Source organism: Cydia strobilella, chromosome 25 (assembly GCF_947568885.1).
Source record: "Cydia strobilella chromosome 25, ilCydStro3.1, whole genome shotgun sequence".
Lineage (NCBI taxonomy): Eukaryota > Metazoa > Arthropoda > Insecta > Lepidoptera > Tortricidae > Cydia > Cydia strobilella.
The window spans coordinates 6,349,176-6,368,140 of NC_086065.1; the positions used below are offsets into that span (position 1 = coordinate 6,349,176).

The following is an 18,965-nucleotide window of genomic DNA, read 5'->3' on the forward strand; positions in this document are numbered from 1 at the left end:
AACGCCTTTTGCGTCGGGGGTTGAAAAACCGGAAAAGTGCGAGTCGGACTCGCGCACGAAGGGTTCCGTGTCATAAATAAAAATACTGACCTTACCTTACGTAGGTACCAATACTATAATATTCACCAGGTCTAGCGCGTGCTACATCTTATGTGCACGTCAGAATACCGTGCCTTCAAGGAATTTTCTGAATATCCATTGGATACCTATCTGCAAAAAATTATGTATGAAAGATTTTACTATTTATAGTATTTATCTGTCTATCAACTATTAAAAATTATACTTACCTACACGGTAACGATTCTCAATTGTCTCAAATGCACAGAAATTGTGGAAATTAATGGGAAATGGGAAAATATACGAGTTATACAAATATATATATATTGACATTTGACAGTTTGCAATTTCTTTAAGAGACTTGAAAGCAAGGGCCTGACAGTCTTTGATAGAGAAAGATAGTCTTATTGCTTTGTCCTTGTCAGCGACCGGGTTTTTTTTCATGGTCGGGTTATGGCAGCATAGGTAGGAGGCGATGGCGAAATACCGAAATTTATAAGTGAAAAAGAAAAAGGATTATGCTGCTATACATTAACCTGTCTCTTACCCCTGGTCCCTCGGTTTCATGTCTATAACTACTATGTCTATGCTTGAAAGAGACCCTGTCTCACGATTGTCTCACTTAGGCTTAGACAAAGAGTACAGTAAGTATATAGAAAGGCTTAAGTAACGTATGTAGGTACAATAGGTACTGAGTTGTGTGCTCTATGGTACCATATATGTTACAGACTCTGCTGTCAAACCTTATCACAAATTCATGAAGACTTCTTAAAGCTGCCGTCTCCTTACTTCTTTGTCATCTTTCATTAAAGATAGTTTTGACAGATTTTGTGTTGAATAACGATATATTTATATTTAAGGTTTTTGTTTAGACTTAATTATGACTTATTGGTAAGTACCTAAAATCTAAGAATTCCATCTTTTGGAACCGTCACCGGAGGTCATGGGTTCCTTCAGTTGAGTTGTTCAATCCAATTCACCTCCAACTTATAAGTTTTCAGCCACATCAACTAATATCTATACTAATATTATAAATGCGAAAGTGTGTCTGTCTGTCTGTTACCTCTTCACGCTTAAATCACTGAACCGATTAGTTGAAATTTGGTATAGAGATAGTTAGTTTGGTATAGAGTCCCGGGGAAGGACATAGGGTAGTTTTTATCCCAAAAATCATCCTTTATGGGTTTGAAAAGGGAGGTGGAAGTTTGTATAGGGAATCGATAAAAAGCAGATTGGATAAAAAATAAGCTACCCAAATTACTAACTCCACGCAGACGAAGTCGCGGGCAAAAGCTAGTAATATTATAATTATTATATCAGTAGCGACTTGGTGACGGAAACTATTTTGAGGAATTCTGCATAGGTAAAGATATGCATAGGTGGTGTAGCTGAGTGTGGGGACCATAGTCCAAACTTATATAATGAGACAGATAGTAGCTAGAGGAAATGGCCCCTTGATCGGCGCCCAGGGCGCGTGACCCCCCCCCCCAGTTACGCCACTGTAATGAGGGGAGGCTTGTGTAAAGCCTTAGCTTGAGCAATGGGACGTAAATACTCGTACGCCGGTGATTCACGAAGTTACGCCAACTTACCGTTTTAACCGTTTGGTTTAAACTTACCTTACTGCTGTGGCGCAACGACCCGAAGTGGATCTTGGCCTCTGACACCAAAGACCGCCATGCTACTCTGTCCAAAGCCGTTTCTGTCCAGTCGACGGCGCCGAGTTCGCTGAGGTCTTTCTGCACTTCGTCTCTCCAGCGGTTTGGTTTAAACGGTGGAAAAAAATAATTTTGAATTTTTATCGCTCAGATTTATAGAAGAGATGTTTCTTATGCTGATTATAAGCCTTACCAAAAATTAGGCCTAACTTTGGCGATGTCCAAAGGAAAGACACGAATGTGCGCTCGTTTAGACGACGCGTGCGAATTTCGTTACATTTGTATCGTCTTCGAGCCAAAGGTGCCACTTTGTCGCTTGCCATAAGGACGCTCGCTCTGACAGGTTATTTGTATAAAGATACTAGCAAATTTCGTCCTTATGGTAAGCGACAATGTGGTACCTTTTTACTTGAAAACGTCACATTTAGGTACCACTACGGCATAACCAATTAAATCTATCGATCAAATACTGCAATGTTACGAAACCCGCATGCAAGTTGTCGCACGGTCTACCTAAGCCTTAAATCTCTGAATTACCCTAACTTGTCCGATTTGCACGGTCTACCTAAAGCCTTAAATCTCTAAATGACCCTAACTTGTCCTATTCTGCACGGTCTACCTAAAGCCTTAAATCTCTAAATGACCCTAACTTGTCCGATTCTTTTCAGCTGTCCCCAATGCGACTTCACCACGAACTTCGAGAGTGCCCTCATCATGCACCAGCAGCTTCATCACGAGGATCCAAGCCGAGAAGTGTTCAATCCCTGCGACATGAAGGTAACAAAGACACCTCGTCGGCTCAATAACCCAACATGCCTCCGACACAATACAGCGCCACTTTTCTCGCTACATCACGCCACAGACAATAAAACCTAAAGACATAGACTTAACTTTCTCGAGCTAGCGGTAGGTGTTTCTTAAAATCTTTTTTTTTTTTTATGAAATAGGAGGCAAACGAGCAGACGGATCACCTGATGGTAAGCGATTACCGCCGCCCATGGACACCCGCAACACCAGAGGGGTTGTAAGTGCGTTGCCGGCCTTTAAGATAGGAATACGCTCTTTTCTTGAAGGTTTGAAGGTCATATCGGTCCGGAAATACCGCAGACGACAGTTCATTCCACAGTTTAGCTGTGCGAGGCAGGAAGTTTCTAGAGAAACGCACAGTTGAGGACTGCCAACCATCTAAGTGTTGAGGATGGTAATGTTGTCGCGTAGGGCGATGGCGAAAAGAAGCTGCAGGGATTAATCCGCACAATTCCTCGGAGCACTCCCCGTTATACACGCGATAAAAAATGCAGAGCGAGGCCACATCTCTACGCAGCGCCAAGGAGTCAAGCCGTTCCGAAATACGCTGGCAGTCGACAATTCGAATCGCTCTTCGCTGGATGCGGTCCAGAGGGAAGCTTCTGAAAGCTCTTCGTAGTGATAGACACAAACGGTTTCGTTGTCGTAGCGATAGCGATTGTCACCTTGGCTAGGCCGGCAGGCTCCGTAGACAACATGCCAATCGCTATCGCTACGTAGCGAACCATTAGCGAACGAAACACAACTGTCACTGTCACACTAATATGGAAGAGTGATAGAGATGAGACATAAAGCGATTCGATGGCGAAGCGCAAGCGATTGTCACCTTGGCTAGGCCGCCTGGCCCCGTAGACAACATGCCAATCGCTATCGCTACGTAGCGAACGAAACACAACTGTCACTGTCACTAATATGAAAGAGTGATAGAGATGAGACATAAAGCGATTCGATGGCGAAGCGCAAGCGATTGTCACCTTGGCTAGGCCGACAGGCCCCGTAGACAACATGCCAATCGCTATCGCTACGTAGCGAACGAAACACAACTGTCACTGTTACACTAATATGGAAGAGTGATAGAGATGAGACATAAAGCGATTCGATGGCGAAGCGCAAGCGATTGTCACCTTGGCTAGGCCTCCTGGCCCCGTAGACAACATGCCAATCGCTATCGCTCTATTAGCGATCTTGCCGGCCTAGCCAACGTGACAATCGCTTGCGCTACGACAACGAAACGCTTTGTGTCTCTCTATCACTCGTCCATATTAGTGCGACAGTGACAGTTGCGTTTCGATCGCTTCGGAGCGTAAGGGGCCCACTGACTATCAGTCCGCCGGACGATATCGGCCTGTCAGTTGTTCGGAACTGTCAAATTTTTGTTCTAACTGACAGGCCGATATCGTCCGGCGGACTGATAGTCAGTGGGCCCCTTAAGCGATTGGCGTGTTGGCTACGCGGCCTGAAAGTGATAGAGAGACACAAACCGTTTCGTTGTCATAGCGATAGCGATTGTCACTTTAACTAGGCTAGCTGTCCCCGTAGACAACGTGACATGACAATCGCTAACGCTCCGTAGCGAACGAAACGCTGTCACTGTCGCACTAATATGGAAGAGTGATAGAGAGAAACAAAGCGATTCGATGGCGAAGCGCAAGCGATTGTCACCTTGTCTAGGCCGCCGTCGGCAGACTGAAGTTAGCAACGTGGGCGTGTCTCGAAGATCGAGTCAAAGGACCGTATGCGTGGCAGAGTATTTTTTTTTCATTTCCTGTTTCTTATTTTAAGAAAAAACTTAGGTTCTAGGTTTACGATATTTTTGCAAACTGAGGAAACAGGCCCCGTAGACAACATGCCAATTGCTAACGCTACGAAGCGAACGAAACGCAACGGTCACTGTCGCACTAATATGGAAGAGTGATAGAGAGACACACAGCGATTCGATGGCGAAGCGATAGCGATTGTCACCTTTTCTAGGCCGGCTGGCCCCGTAGACAACATGCCAATCGCTAACGCTCCATTAGCGACCTGAAAGCGCTCCGTAATGATAGAGAGACACAAACAGTTTCATTGTCGTAGCGATAGCGATTGTCACCTTCGCTAGGCCGGCCGCAGACTAAAGTTAGCAACGTGGGCGTGTCTCGAAGATCGAGTCAAAGGACCGTATGCGTGGCAGAGTATTTTTTTTTTCATTTCCCTCTTCTTATTTTAAGAAAAAACTTAGGTTCTAGGTTTACGATATTTTTGCAAACTGAGGAAACAGTTTGTTTGCGAATAGTGAACTCTCAAATTGTTGTCTTCCAGAATCAAGTCTGGTTTATCGCTACAGCCATTTTGACGTGATAACACCGGTAGCATGCACGAAAAAGTGTCACGTTGTGCACAGATTTCCATAGTAACGTTACGGACTTTTCATCAATGTTTTCTTATGACGTTATCACGCAAAACTATAGTCCGTAAACCGGCTTTACAAACAACCATATTTTTTTAAATTTATTTGAGTTTCCAGAAAAGTCACACTCTCGCTGGAACTTCTACGACCACCTTCATCCATGCAAAGTCCAGTAAAGAATTTAAACGTAAGTTAACATAACCTTTAACATTAAAAATCCCTGAGAAAATTCAGACGAAAGGGGACGAACTCATGTGACCACTTCTCAAACACGTCCCCATTTTCCTCCCTTGATATTAACATTATAGAAAATATTCCTAACGTACCTTTTCATTTCTCACCACGTTGATGGGCTCTTTGAATGTGGTACAGTGCCTGCTCGGACGTCGTCGGCGACGCGGCTGTTCGAGAAGCTGCGCGCACGCATTGGGCGCGGGCGCACGCTGTTCTCGCATCCTGAAGACCCCGCCGAGGATAATACGGTAAGAAGAGCGGGCACCGACTCCGTTTCAGTGTGAATCTCTCTCTGCGTATCTCACCTCACAAACACCGAATGTACCTTAAGTCCCCGGCAAGCTCGGTTCTCCATACAAACGTAGTTACGCTCTCATTTTAAAACGACTACCTAGATTGCTCTGAAACTTTGTACTTACAATAGGATAAGGTATATCTAGGTCTGTAACTAGTTTATGTAGGTTCAGATACAAAAGTAAAAAAAAACAGCGAATTTAAGTGTTTCATACAAATTTGTTTTAGAGCTATAAATATAAACTAATTACACTAGGTATGTAATACCCAATTGTATATGCAAAGTTTCATTACAATCCAACACGTAGTTTTAAAATGAGAACGAAACTCCGTTTGTATGGGAAGGTGAATTTCGGCCGAGCTTGCCTGTACCCACTATGGGTGGGTATACTCTATATTAGGATACGAACCGGGATTTGAATCCAGAACTCGGCTTCATAGGCATAAGGTCACTACCCACAAGGACAGACCGGTCGTCATTCGTCAAATATAAATTTACACACAAAATTATGGCACAAGGTGTCCACAGGAAAATATGAAGTGCCTAAAATGATAAAACTATTATGGAGACAGAACCTTAAAAAACCGGCCAAGTGCGAGTCGGACTCGCGCACGAAGGGTTCCGTACCATTACGGAAAAAACAGCAAAAAATCACGTTTGTTGTATGGGAGCCCCATTTAAATATTTATATTATTCTGTTTTTAGTATTTGTTGTTATAGCGGCAACAGAAATACATCATCTGTGAAAATTTCAACTGTCTAGCTATCACGGTTCATGAGATACAGCCTGGTGACAGACAGACGGACGGACAGACGGACAGCGGAGTCTTAGTAATAGGGTCCCGTTTTTACCTTTTGGGTACAGAACCCTAAAAACGACTACCTTGCCAGGATTCGAGCCCGGGTCACTACCGACTAGACTATAATTAGACCAAGAAAAGTGCAGAGATTTTGACAGTACACGCAGTGCCCGTGTTATTTATACGTCATAATTTCATAGAAGTTTGACGTTTAAAATAACACCTGCACTGTTTGTGCTGTCACAGAATAAATAAAGAAAGGAAACTTCCTACAAAACCGAAGTTTGACAGCGGTTTAGGGTTGAATCATATAGCCATATGCCCTTTCTAATATATGGAACTATCCCTTTCAGCTATTTAGGGTTGTCAAAATTTTAAGTCATTATCTTATCTGTGGTCGTGTACGCAAAGGGACGTCAAGTTGTGCCAAACCTAATAACTGCTCGGAGCAATGCTGAGCCGAACGGAGCCGACTTGGCCCAAAGCTATAGGAGTTTCACACCCCTGGTGCTGTCAAAATCTCTGCACTTTTCTTGGTTTAACTCTAAAAGGCCGTTAAAGATAACACTTGGTTTCCAGGACATGTGCATGCTGAGCGAGTGTACATCCAAGGCATTTAAAGAAGATCTACCACTGATGGTCACTCGAAGCGACTTCGCAGGACACGAGCGACTACCGAGGGAGACTTTCAGATGTCATCTCTGCAATTTCGAGGCTGATAGGTTTTGACTTGTTTTGCTGAAATACTTAATCTCAACAGAGCCTAAGGGTAGGGCCCTTAGGCTTGCTAGCATACTTTGTCGTGTAGTTCATGGGGGTTTTCTGAAAAAATGGTACCATTTACTTTTTTCAAAACCGAAAAAAAGTGTCCCCAATTTTTTATTCAAACTTTGGGTGTCAGTTTTGTAACGGTCCATACGAAATGTATTTGAAAATGCGTTACAAAACTGTAATTTTATTGGGGACATATTTTTATTTTCTTTTTACATCTATAGTCCTCGTGACACTGAGTAGAAATAACCCGAAAGTTGATGGATTTTCGAAAAAAAGTAGATGGTACACGGTACACTTTTAAGTAAAAATGCCCTTATAATCTTCTAGGACTTAAGTATGAACTCGTAAGTAATTTTGTAGGAACGAATATAGATACTATAGATAGGTATTAGCATCGCCATTCAACGGGGAAATGCGGCCAGCCTGCTAGGCACACTGTCTGCTGGCGGCGAGTTAGAGGGTGTGTTTTGTTTGTAGGGTTTTTAATGTATAATTTTACAGTAAGTTGACGAAGCCTGTTGCAGATTTTATTGCTGTATTATTTTGTGACGAAGCCTGTAGCTGATTGTGAGTTTGTGTTCACCTGACAAAGCCTGCGTTGCGGATAAAAAATTATGGTCCAGGAACGAATAGGTTACACATTTATCCAACTTAATTTCAGGATAACAGTCCTGGACCGGCACCTCCTGAATGACCACAAGATCGGCATCGAAAATCTACTCAAGCTGGTCATAGCGAAGACGAAAAACGCTCTCTCTGAGGAAAATAACACCGACCCGTTTAGGTACGCCTTGAGTCACCTTTAATATAAGTGGGTTTCTTGTTTCTTCTCATTCTATGTTCATGGCATAGACAAAGGAAACTGAGACGCGTAAGATAATTTAAAATGTTTTAGCCGCAAATTTTACCTCGGAAATTAATGTTTGCCTAATTTATGGGTGGAAAACTAGGTTGAGTGCTAACTTCTGACAATCCGCATGTCGTGGCAAAATAATAAAATTTAGAAATTGATCACTTCATGATATGGTTAGGTTAGGTTTGACTTTTCATTTCATGAAATGATTGCCACGTCATGAGATGATCAATTCTAAGATGTAAAGTACCAATTCCATTGTCTTTGCCTCAGATCTCCATATTCTAAAAGCAAAAACATGGGGAATATTTACGTGTTCATAACTCTTGATTACAGGAGACAAACATACTACAAACCGCAAGAAATGGAATATCAGCTGCAAGAAGGAGAGTTTACGGAGACTGTAGCGCCGAGAGTCAGGGTAATGAAGCATACGGCGACTAATACTGAGGATACAGGTATCAGCATATATGGGGCATTTTCTATGAAAAGGGACCTTATTGTCGATGGCGCTTACGCCGCACAGCGTCGCGCGAGATTGTATTTATATCGGAGCATCGTTTATAATGGCGTAAGCCGCATCGACAATAAGGTCCCTTTTTATAGAAAATACCACATATTTTCTAAAGTAAAGTTCACGCACAAAATCCGTGGGTCTGTGGTCTGTGGACTCGGGGACTGTAAAAACGATAGGATTTACGTCATGTACGCTACGGCCGGTCACCCGATGCGGGGGAGTGTGCGGCAAGCGAGGATTTATCTCGCTCCTTGGAAACATTTTACGATATTACTTCTTTAATTTGATATATACTCAAGCATAAAAAAACCTGCCAAGTGCGAGTCGGATTTGCGCACAAAGGGTTCCCATTACGCAAAAAACGGCAAAAAAATCACGTTTGTTATATGGGAGCCCCACTTAAATATGTATTTTATTCTGTTTTTAGTATTTGTTGTTATAGCGGCAACAGACTCTCTAGCTATCACGGTTCATGAGATACAGCCTGGTGAAAGACAGACGGAAAGACAGACAGCCAGACGGACAGACGGATAATGGAGTCTTAATAATAGGGTCCTGTTTTTACCCTTTGGGTACGCAACCCTAAAAATTGTCTCTTCTGATCTCAAAAGTTAAGGATACAGTTCATACAGTAGCTTCATAGCTAATTGTGACTTATATTATTAAATTGTAAATCAAACATTCGTTTCACCATTATTATAAATATATACTATCAGGAACAGAAAAAATACTATTTTAGGAATTAGTAGTAGTAGTAGTAAATCACTTATTGTACAAAACAAAAATTGTTAACATGAAATTCATATAAATTTAGGTACAAAGGCGAGCTTAGTCCATAGTTACGCCCATAAACCATTAAGAAGGTTCTAGTCTAATTCTCCATTCCTTTTAAGGGTTAACCGACAACTTCAAACGGATCACCAGCGAGCTGGAGAAGATAGTGAACTGCCCCACAGAACCCCACGACCAGAACGAACTGTTCCAGAAGATGCAGACCCTGAACGAGTACATGTGCAAGTTTGTGGATTCGTCCAACATGCTGAAGAAAGTGCTCACGAAGGAGCTGGATACGAAGAGTAGGAGTGATAGGACTGAGCATCGAGCTGAACCGGTCTTTGATTTGAGGTTGGGAGAGTAAGTACAGTACAATCTCCATACGAAATATGAAAAAATTACGAATTTTTCCCTTGTAGAAATTTCACAATTATGAAATCTTTCCAGTGGCACTTTAGTAAGAATAGAATAGAATAGAATAGAATAGAATAGTTTATTTGTAAGAGCTTTTATCATCGGTAATAAAACTAGAAACCTATCTAGTGGATCAAAAAAATCTAGTGCCTGAAGCTACATTCTTTCCTTCTTTCTTTTAATCATGTCATTTTCTATATTCTACAATGCTGATGTATTTATTATACATATATACCTTCCTCTTGCATCACTCTATCTATTAAAAAAACGTATCAAAATACGTTGCGTAGTTTTAAAGATCTGAGCATACATAGGGACAGACATCCACATAGCAGGAAGCTACTTCGTTTTATACTATGTAGTGATAAGTATATTTTAGCTGGCCGCCATTTATATCAAGTGGAAAACTTCGCAAATATAGAAACTTCCCGACGGCAAGTAATCGTGACCATCATACGACCGCCGTTTTTCGTTTTTGTTACAGTTCTCCCAGAGATTGGTAGAAAACGAAAACCCGAACCAAAGAAAGAAAATAATGTGGTGACGATGGAGATATCCTTATCCATAAACTTAAAATGCCAAGGTTGTAAGATTTATATTATTGGATTACTATTACTTTAATAAACGATTTAATTTACTTCGATTGTTTCTTTATATACAACGTAGTCCTACGCTAAGTGTAGAGACCAAGTGTTACGGCGGCGTAGCCATACATTGTCGTTGTCACTGCTAAGTCGATGCAAACTTAGCATGGACTGACTCTAAATCTTCCACCAGTAAAATTTACTCTTATTACTGCTATTAAATACTTAATTTTAATCATTAATGTGTTTATGTATTAAGTGCTTGCCGTCAAAATAGAGTCCACCTGAGTCTGCAGCGACAGAATGTGGTTGTGCCATCATAATCGTCGTAGGTATTTTTATTATGAAGAATGTATGCGTCTAGTATTCACAATTGATTGGTGTTCTTAAACTCGAGTCGAATTGCGAGTCCGTTCCTAGCTAGTGCGAGAAAGATAAAAATAAAATAAATAAAAAAAACGAACAGAAAATTCAAGATGTGTAAGGTAAATTTTGGAATATCAAAGAAAAGCCACAAAAGTTACCTAGTTACTCGACGATTTATTTCATCTACATAAACTGATCTAATAATCAGAACCATAACTAGGTTTCCGACAATGTTCACAGACTTTCAATTCTTTAGGTACACGGTTGTGATTTTTGTTGCAACATTCCACGTTGACACCTTTCTCACATCGTTCCCTTTTCGCCAAAGAATCCCCACTAGACAAGTAATAGTTCTGGTTATTCTGGCAACATTTGCAGATTTCCTTATGGCTTTGATCAGAATCCTCATCTGATTGTCTTTGAGAAGGTTTCTCCGATGAGGTTTTTACCACTGGCAATACTCTTGGTCCATTCCTAATCAGAGGTCTGTTTATATTATCGAAGTTATCGTCTCTTTTTACAGTAGCAAACATTCTATTAACTTCTTCTATAGCATCTTTATTAGTTTTAGTTTTCTCTTTCAAAGAATTCTTCAGTTCTTCCATCTTCATTTGGGGTATCGAAGAAGATTTGTGTTTTATCAGATCTATAGAACACTGGGAGTTGGTAGCTACTTTAGGCTGGCATGCGTTGACTAAGCAAAATTTTCCGCTTTCTTGAACACAGCCTCCTTCAATAGATAATTGGAAAGTTTTGCTAAAAGACAATTTTGGTTTAGTCTTCCCTAATTCCGCTGACACACAAGCGTCTTTTAATAAGATAGATCTACTTTTTTCTTTATCATTATGTTCCTTTTGACTTTGAAAAACAGTCAACACTTCAGTTAGAAGATTTAGTCCATGATCAGCATTTATTTTGGACGGAGGTACGGTTTTGATCCTGCTATCTACGACTTTATTTTCAGTCTTGTCAGTTTTATTGATTGCGACATGCGATATATTTGTGGCAGTTCCTTGACACATCGGACATGATTTAGATTTTCTTTTTTCGCAGTCGACATTTTTTTGCTCCTCATTTCTTGCGTTGCTATTTAGACATATCGAGCATATGAATCTTGAATTTTCGTTTCTGGAGCCGTAAGTTTTGTTCATTTCGACGATATATTTAGTTTTGGGTTTAGAGTAAGTAGTAATATAAATTCTAACTTTTTTAGGTCGCTCCTTAGCTAGCATATGGAACCATCGAGTTTCTGAAATCAACAAATAAAGATAACAATTAAAAGCAATGCATTGCTTCATTATAATGGTTTTATTTTGGACTGTCGTTTTCTTTAGAAAGTTATCTACTAGGTACTAATCAAGACGATTGTAACGAACCCAGACTCCATGAGGTCGTTTTATTAGAAACTCCCAATGGCCGCTGGATCAGCTGGATGGGACCAGAACATTGTCATAGAATTCATGCTAAATTTCAGTTCTATCGGCAAATCGTAAAAAACCAGGTGAAACTAAATAAAAGCGTGTAAATGGATAAAAAATGGAAATATTTCTTACATGAGGTTCTTATTATTTTTCTGAAACACTTTCGTTCATTTTCACTAGAAATATGTAAAAATAAAAACGTTTAAATAAAACTTCCTTCAAAAACTACTACAAATTGTAAATAAAATTATAAATGGTCCAGTGTCAACATTCAAAATGACATAGGACATATAGAGGTATTTATGTCATAAGGCAAAAATCATATAACACAACGTTAAGACCATAATATATGGATCCTTCTTAGAAGTAAAAAAGTAGAGGCAATCTTCTGCACAAAGAGTATAATAATATATGCTTCTGCATCTGCATCTTCATCTTCTGTCAAGAACATTGACAGTTGTAAATATTTTGAGAATTTAATGTAAATTTCAGTAAAACTCAAAAAAACAGATATAATTGATATGGTTTAAATTTTATGAAGCACATTTAAACACGGTAAATGTAATAAATACAATACAACAAAACATTTATTCAAGACTAGGGATAAACTTAGGTGCAAGATTATCTAAACACTCATCCGTCATCATCTTAGGGCTTACCTCGCGATTTCAGCATTTCTACACTTTGGTTCCCGGTCAACACCGTACGCTCACACGCTAAGTACTACGTCACATGTATGAGAAGACAATATTTCAACCGAAGATCAAAGCTTTTTGTAAGGTGAATTAAACCAGCACGTACCTTCTGTAAGTGGAGTATTGATACAAACGCAAGTTAAAAGCGACGAAAGAGTATTTACTGTCTTCCTCACATTGACATTAGTCTATAAGAGTCCTGAATACTGTCGAAAACCTTACAGGTTCTTCATTTGCCGTGCCATTTAAAAATGAACAGTAAGATGCTGATAAAATGTTAAGAAACAGAGGCGTTAATGTGACCGAGAGGAAGATTAGAGAAGACGTACTGAGGGCTTATGAGTACGACATCTTCGACGTGCCGCGGTGGAAGTATATGCAGGAGTTGGGGTGCCAGGCTAACAGATATAGGCAGGTCAGTTTTATCAGCTTTTAAACAGTGCTAATTCTGAAGCTCTATTAGACGTAGCCCACTTTTTCAGGGTTCCGTACCCAAAGGGTAAAAACGGGACCCTATTACTAAGACTCCGCTGTCTGTCACCAGGCTGTATCTCATAAACCGTGATAGTATTACTGTTACCGCTATAACAACAAATACTAAAAAGTACGGAACCCTCGGTGGGCGAGTGCGACTCGCACTTGTCCGGTAGTTTATAATAGTGTTAATTTAATGGCACATCGGTGGCAAACAAGCATACATCACATCTGATGGTTGGAAGCTACAGTAAGCTATGGATCCTAGCAAAGCTAGTTTTTTTGACAATTGTCGCATCTGTCGTAATGATAAAACAGTGTACGTAAATGACAGGGCTTATTATCTCCGTTTCCACAGCCAAGGTACTGCACGATACCAAGACCAGTGTACTACCAGACCGTCAGGAGTTCTACCAACTACGGACGAGCAAGTCAAAGGTACGGAGCGCGGAGGGTGTACCTCCCAGAAAACGAGTGGGGGGCTAGCAGTGCTGACGAGTCCATGATGTTTGTTCGTATGTATCTTCAAATTTTTTAACTTTACCTGAGTCCTTGGCTTGGCGTACTTACTTAAATTAATTTGAGCAATGAAAAATAAGTAGCCATGGTTTCGTCATATTCATATTACAGAAAACTCATCCACCTCAGGTTTACTACAAAATATGTAGGTATAGTTAGTACCTATCCATACTAACCAAAACCATAGAGTTAGCCGGTTTGCCTTGACTGAAATAGCAGGCCGCGAATCAGCGTGAGAATTGGTGTCATTGGTGAATAGACCTGTAAGAGACAACCTAGCAAGAGAGTAATTATTTTAGGTTTTTTAATGCCCACACAAATTTACCAAGTGTAAATTTTGAATAACGATTTATTTTTAATTTAGGAAACCCAAGATATAACATGGAAAGCTACTATCCTAACGAAGTGTTCGACAGACCGTATAGAAGAGAAAGATACCCTGATGGTTATTACACAAGAAGGGCATCCTCCATATACATGGAACACGAGGAAATGGAGAGGTTCCAGGCACCAAGATACAAAACAGCAAGCTACTGTCCTAAAAGACAAACACAATTATCGAGGAAAGTAACTAGAAAACTATCCCCAATCTTCACGTGTGACTGTACTACCACAACCAATATAAAACAACCGACTAATACTGACGTAGATAATGATAACCCGAAAACTCATTATTTATCTAAAGAAGCAAATAACTTGTCACTTGATATTTGTAAGATCTTATCTTTACTTCAAAAAGATAGAGAGCATGAAGATTTTTCTTCACGTTCTTTGTTACAAAATATTTATGATCTGGAATGCCACAACACAAATAGTGCTGCACTCAGGGATATCTGCACTCAGAGAGTGCAAATACCCTCGAAATTGCCAAACCAGAAAGAAAATCCGTCGGAGAAGTTTAAAGCTGCTACAGGGGTTAGAAGCAAACTTGAAGCATTATTAAGTGCACTTAAACAATACGAAGAAGAGAAGATGTTAAACGAATTGGGTAGTTCCGACATAACTAATGCTCCTAATTATAAAAATGTTATACCATCAGATCCACCTTCATTGGAAGCCCAATCTTTCAGCGGCGTGAAAGACGAAAAGTCATCAACAAACATTAAGGGTCAACAAAAAGATATGGTTTTGCAAACTGAAAACCCAAAAATGAGTAATAAAAATGTTTGCAGCAAGATAAAAACGAAGAAGGACAATATGGTAGTAGAAAGAAAATCATTGAGATCACGTTTATCATGGAAAAAGAGAGAAGCTACTGGAATAAACTTGCGTAATTATAGTAGTAACGAAAGGTTGAGTGACAAAATGTCTATAGGGAAAGGATTTATGAAAACAACAAGTAAAGACAGAATTAGACCGGAACAGCTATCAGAAATAAATTCAGCGAAACAAGGTCAGGCAAATAACAAAGCTGGATTCATGATCAAAATTGGAGGGAATCCGCAACGTAAAAAACCAAAACCCCCAAAGGAAAAACATAAAGAAAAGATGCCCAAAACCTGGATCAAAAAATTCTTAGATAGCTCGAAAGACAGTAAAAACAACGGCTTATACATGCGGTGGACCAATAAAGCTTTTTACACTAAAAGTAGTAGTACAGTATTCGAGCTTGTCAACAATGTCTACAAACAATTGGGAATAAAAGATTACGCGAAAAGCGATGAGATATCAGTGTCAGAAATCAAAAAAATGCCGAAAAAAAACATACATAAGTCCAAGACCAGAATTCCAAGGTCATCCAATAATCCAAAATATAAGCAAAATCTTAAAGCTTACATGATGCCTCAAATGATCGTACCTGGACCAGTTTATATGCCTGGAAATGTAATGAAAACCGACAAGAAATATGAAACCGAGAAAGTGATATCGAAAACACAATTGCTCCATAGATCAAAACCCTATTTATTCGAGTTACCTTTTAAAAAAAAATTAAATAGTAGAAGTTATCCTAGTTCAAACTATTTTAAAATACACTTACCCAAGGATTTCTTTGGTCCTGTTCCTACCACAAAAAATGAGCAAAGAATCCCATCAAGCGATGAACAAGTATGTAAAATAATTGAGTACGAAACAATACAATCAGATTCAATAATTGATGATGATGATTTGATTTGTGATGAGAAATATGATTTGAATGGAACTACTAATTATCTGGCGAATAAACATGTTTATATGGTCCAAGGGACTCGAAGTTTGCGTTTTCCCGAGAGATCTGAAGACTGTGAACAATATGTAACACGAAGGGAGTCGGAATCTAAGCCAACTAAGTAAGTCTAAAACATAATTGTATCGCACTTAAACTATCGTGAGACATATTTCAAAATATTTATCAGTACTGATAAATATTTCATAATTGTATCATTATGTTTGCCGAATAAAATAAAATTAAATTTGTATTCTGTCCAACTTCGCCAGTTTTGACTGGGACCAAGATAATACGGTATACACCACGGTTTGAAATGCAGGGGTGACTTACAATTTTCAGTTTTTAAGCAATAATATTTTTATGCTGGTGTTTGGTCGTAGGTAGATTCATATAGTTATTAATTCATAGTAATGCAGCTATTCATGCCAAAACAAGGAGTAGGTTAGTAAAAATTACTCCTAATTTTGTGACTGTATTCAAACTATGATGTTTTAAAACCATTTTACGGTAATTAAGAAAAAATAAGTAAACATAAAAGGCAGAATCTTTATTAGCATTAACCATTCATATTATCTTTTAATAAGGCATGTTCACATTTTTCAGCTCATTTTTACAACTACAATACTATACGGACAACGATATTGCATCTACATCGTTCCCCATAAGGAGTTGCTCTCTGGTGGATAAAATCATTGAGCAAGAATGTCTTATCTGGATGCCGTTGAGCGATGACTCCTTGTTGCGCTCTGAAAACTACATATATTCAGGTGACAAAGACTCATCCATTAATGATCAAGATGCCAATATAAATAATCTGTCGGTCACCCTTGAAAATGTAGAAAATGACATGGAAACAAACAATCATGATTACTCGGAAAACAAAGTTAAAAATAAAATAGGATCGAAAAAAAATTTCAAAAGAAGAAGTAATCACAGTGTCGTCAATAATCTTGTTCAATGGAGAGACAAGGCAAACAAGACGATTTCAGAAAGTCTAATCGGTATATATTGTAGAAAACCTGTTATACTGTCCGTTTATTGGAATTTATTTATGGGGTTATTAAAAACACCTAAGTGCAAATCGAGAACACCATCACCTCAAGACCGCCTTGTACAACCGCCCACAATCGTATCAGAACCTAAATGTTCTTATAAACCTTATAAACCTCTAAATAGTTCTCGACCTCAGCCACTTCCTCAAAAGTTAAAGATACCATTTGAGCGTTTAAGACTTGTTCGGTCAGTTCACATATTTCTTCAAAAAGGAATAAAAGTAGAGTCGGAGAAACACTCTATCGCGCATTATGAACCAATACATCCCATACAATTTTCACTGTCGTCTCCCACCTTGCTTACTACTGAAAAAGTGGGAATACCTAAGAAACCCTTGATTGTTGAAAAACTACCAAGCCCAATACAATCTTCTAGCTCAGTACACGCGCTTCAGACCGAAAAAGGCGAAACAGCAGTAAAACTTATATCTTGTGAACCTCTAGTGCGTGTAAAATGTCCAAATGAAACAACAGAAGAAATGTCAGTGTCCATAAAATTTACTGGGTCACAATGCAAAAATGTAGAACCAGATTTTACCTCAAATTATAGAAAACCTATAGAGCGAATGCGATTTGTTCGCTCAAGTCACAATATTCCAGCCGAGAACAATCTTATGAAATTTGCATTCAACCCTTCAGTTCCCTTTCTTCAACAACATTTACGTCAGTTTCATCTTTTATCATCTATTTATTCACTCAACTCCGCAAATGCTGAACAGAGAATTGAACAAAATTGTATATGCAGTCAGCTCCTTGTGCCACAATATCAGAACAATAATCATTGCAAACCTACAGCGTGTAAAACTAACCTAGAAAACGTCGAACTAAAATCAGATGAAGAAAATAGAAGACAGGAAGAAGTTAGTAAAAGCAGTCGGATACAGAATGGAACCGAAAACAGTGTTGATCTCATAAAAGCATGCAGTAAACTAGAAGAGAGGACAACAAAGATAAAAGAAAGCTCTAACTATGATGACAAAGAGTGGCAGAAATCAGATGACGAAAATAGAAGACAGGAAGAAATTAGTGAAAGCAGTCAGATACAGAATGGAACCGAAAACAGTGTTGATCTTATAAAATCATGCGGTAAACTAGAAGAGAGGGCAACAAAAATAAAAGAAAGCTCTAACTATGATGACAAAGAGTGTCAGAAAACAAAAACTCATAACATTAAAACAAAGAAAATGAGAAATGCGAAATTCGTTACACATATACCCACATTTAAAAACAATGTGTACTCTTCGGATAAACCTCGCATACATTTAAATAAAAGTGAATCTGTGAAGTTAAGTCTGAAAATAAAGAACGGTGATAAGATCACTAAGATATCCATTCATAATTTTGACTCCAACAAAGTCAAAAACATAAAATCATACAATCAAACGAAATGTCAAGAACACGTGGTTGATAACCGCATATGCTCAATAGAGCAGTCTGATAATAAAATTGCAAACAAGAATGTTAAGGTTTTTATTAACATTACCAATATTACCTCAGCAGCAAAAAACAGCAGAAATCCAGTCTCCGATCATATTGTTAAAGATCACGTGCCTAAAGAAGCAGCCGTAGAAGGTCAGAAGGCCACTAAGATATATTCTAACTTACAACATAACTCAAATGGTGATTTACAAAGTGATCAACAAAATTCAGTTCATAAATCTCTGGAATCACTTTCGATCTCAAAATCACACTCACAAATCGATGATATGTGCCTTGGCAAGAAATTACCCATTTACGTTATGGAAGCGACAAGATTGAACACTACACATGGGGTTGGTTTAGAAGATTTAATAGCAAATGTAGAAACACCACGTACAGAAAATTATTCGAATAATATTGCAGCAAAAAATTATGTCAAGAAACTGAGTAATAACACAGTAGATAAAGTTGGTCCTACGAAACCTGTAGTAGAAATTAAAAGAATGCTTAACGCCATGATGATGGTAAAAGCTAGTGACTTCGCTGGAATTACTGTTATGAATGAGATTTCCAGAGAACATAACGAAACATACACGACGCTAAGCGAACAAATGTTGAGACGCAAAAAGTTCGTAAATATTTTAAGTGATTTAAATATGACAACGAAGAAAGCTAATAATAAATATCAAGCTAAATTGTTCAACGGTGAAGAATCTTTTG

General features: G+C 39.0%; 3 protein-coding genes across 3 annotated transcripts; 2 read left to right on the plus strand and 1 right to left on the minus strand.

The window, feature by feature from the left end:
• Positions 1-4,681: 4,681 nt before the first annotated feature.
• LOC134752628 (uncharacterized) lies at positions 4,682-10,122 on the plus strand. Its single transcript, XM_063688298.1, has 8 exons — positions 4,682-4,693; positions 5,026-5,095; positions 5,281-5,390; positions 6,817-6,959; positions 7,673-7,795; positions 8,201-8,322; positions 9,275-9,515; positions 10,054-10,122. Exons 1-8 carry the CDS (start codon positions 4,682-4,684, stop codon positions 10,070-10,072), a joined length of 840 nt encoding a protein of 279 aa, XP_063544368.1. The 3' UTR covers positions 10,073-10,122.
• A 507-nt stretch (positions 10,123-10,629) lies between these two features.
• LOC134752715 (uncharacterized) lies at positions 10,630-12,193 on the minus strand. The gene is made up of 2 exons (XM_063688401.1): positions 12,073-12,193; positions 10,630-11,768 (listed from the first exon to the last, which is right to left on the minus strand). The coding sequence occupies exon 2, from the start codon at positions 11,749-11,751 to the stop codon at positions 10,717-10,719; it is 1,035 nt and encodes a 344-aa protein (XP_063544471.1). The 5' UTR covers positions 11,752-11,768; positions 12,073-12,193; the 3' UTR covers positions 10,630-10,716.
• A 698-nt stretch (positions 12,194-12,891) lies between these two features.
• Positions 12,892-18,395, plus strand: LOC134752629 (uncharacterized). The gene is made up of 4 exons (XM_063688299.1): positions 12,892-13,050; positions 13,468-13,624; positions 13,993-14,828; positions 18,324-18,395. The coding sequence occupies exons 1-4, from the start codon at positions 12,910-12,912 to the stop codon at positions 18,393-18,395; spliced, it is 1,206 nt and encodes a 401-aa protein (XP_063544369.1). The 5' UTR covers positions 12,892-12,909.
• Positions 18,396-18,965: the final 570 nt, after the last annotated feature.

Bases quoted from the DNA above. Each gene is read 5' to 3' on its own strand.
- LOC134752715 (XM_063688401.1), bottom strand. From the start codon at position 11,751: ATGCTAGCTAAGGAGCGACCTAAAAAAGTTAGAATTTATATTACTACT.
- LOC134752629 (XM_063688299.1), top strand. From the start codon at position 12,910: ATGTTAAGAAACAGAGGCGTTAATGTGACCGAGAGGAAGATTAGAGAA. The intron at 13,051-13,467 runs GTCAGTTTTATC...CCGTTTCCACAG, and splicing joins AGGCTAACAGATATAGGCAG to CCAAGGTACTGCACGATACC. The intron at 13,625-13,992 runs GTATGTATCTTC...TTTTTAATTTAG, and splicing joins CGAGTCCATGATGTTTGTTC to GAAACCCAAGATATAACATG.
- LOC134752628 (XM_063688298.1), top strand. The intron at 6,960-7,672 runs GTTTTGACTTGT...ACTTAATTTCAG, and splicing joins TGCAATTTCGAGGCTGATAG to GATAACAGTCCTGGACCGGC. The intron at 7,796-8,200 runs GTACGCCTTGAG...TCTTGATTACAG, and splicing joins AATAACACCGACCCGTTTAG to GAGACAAACATACTACAAAC.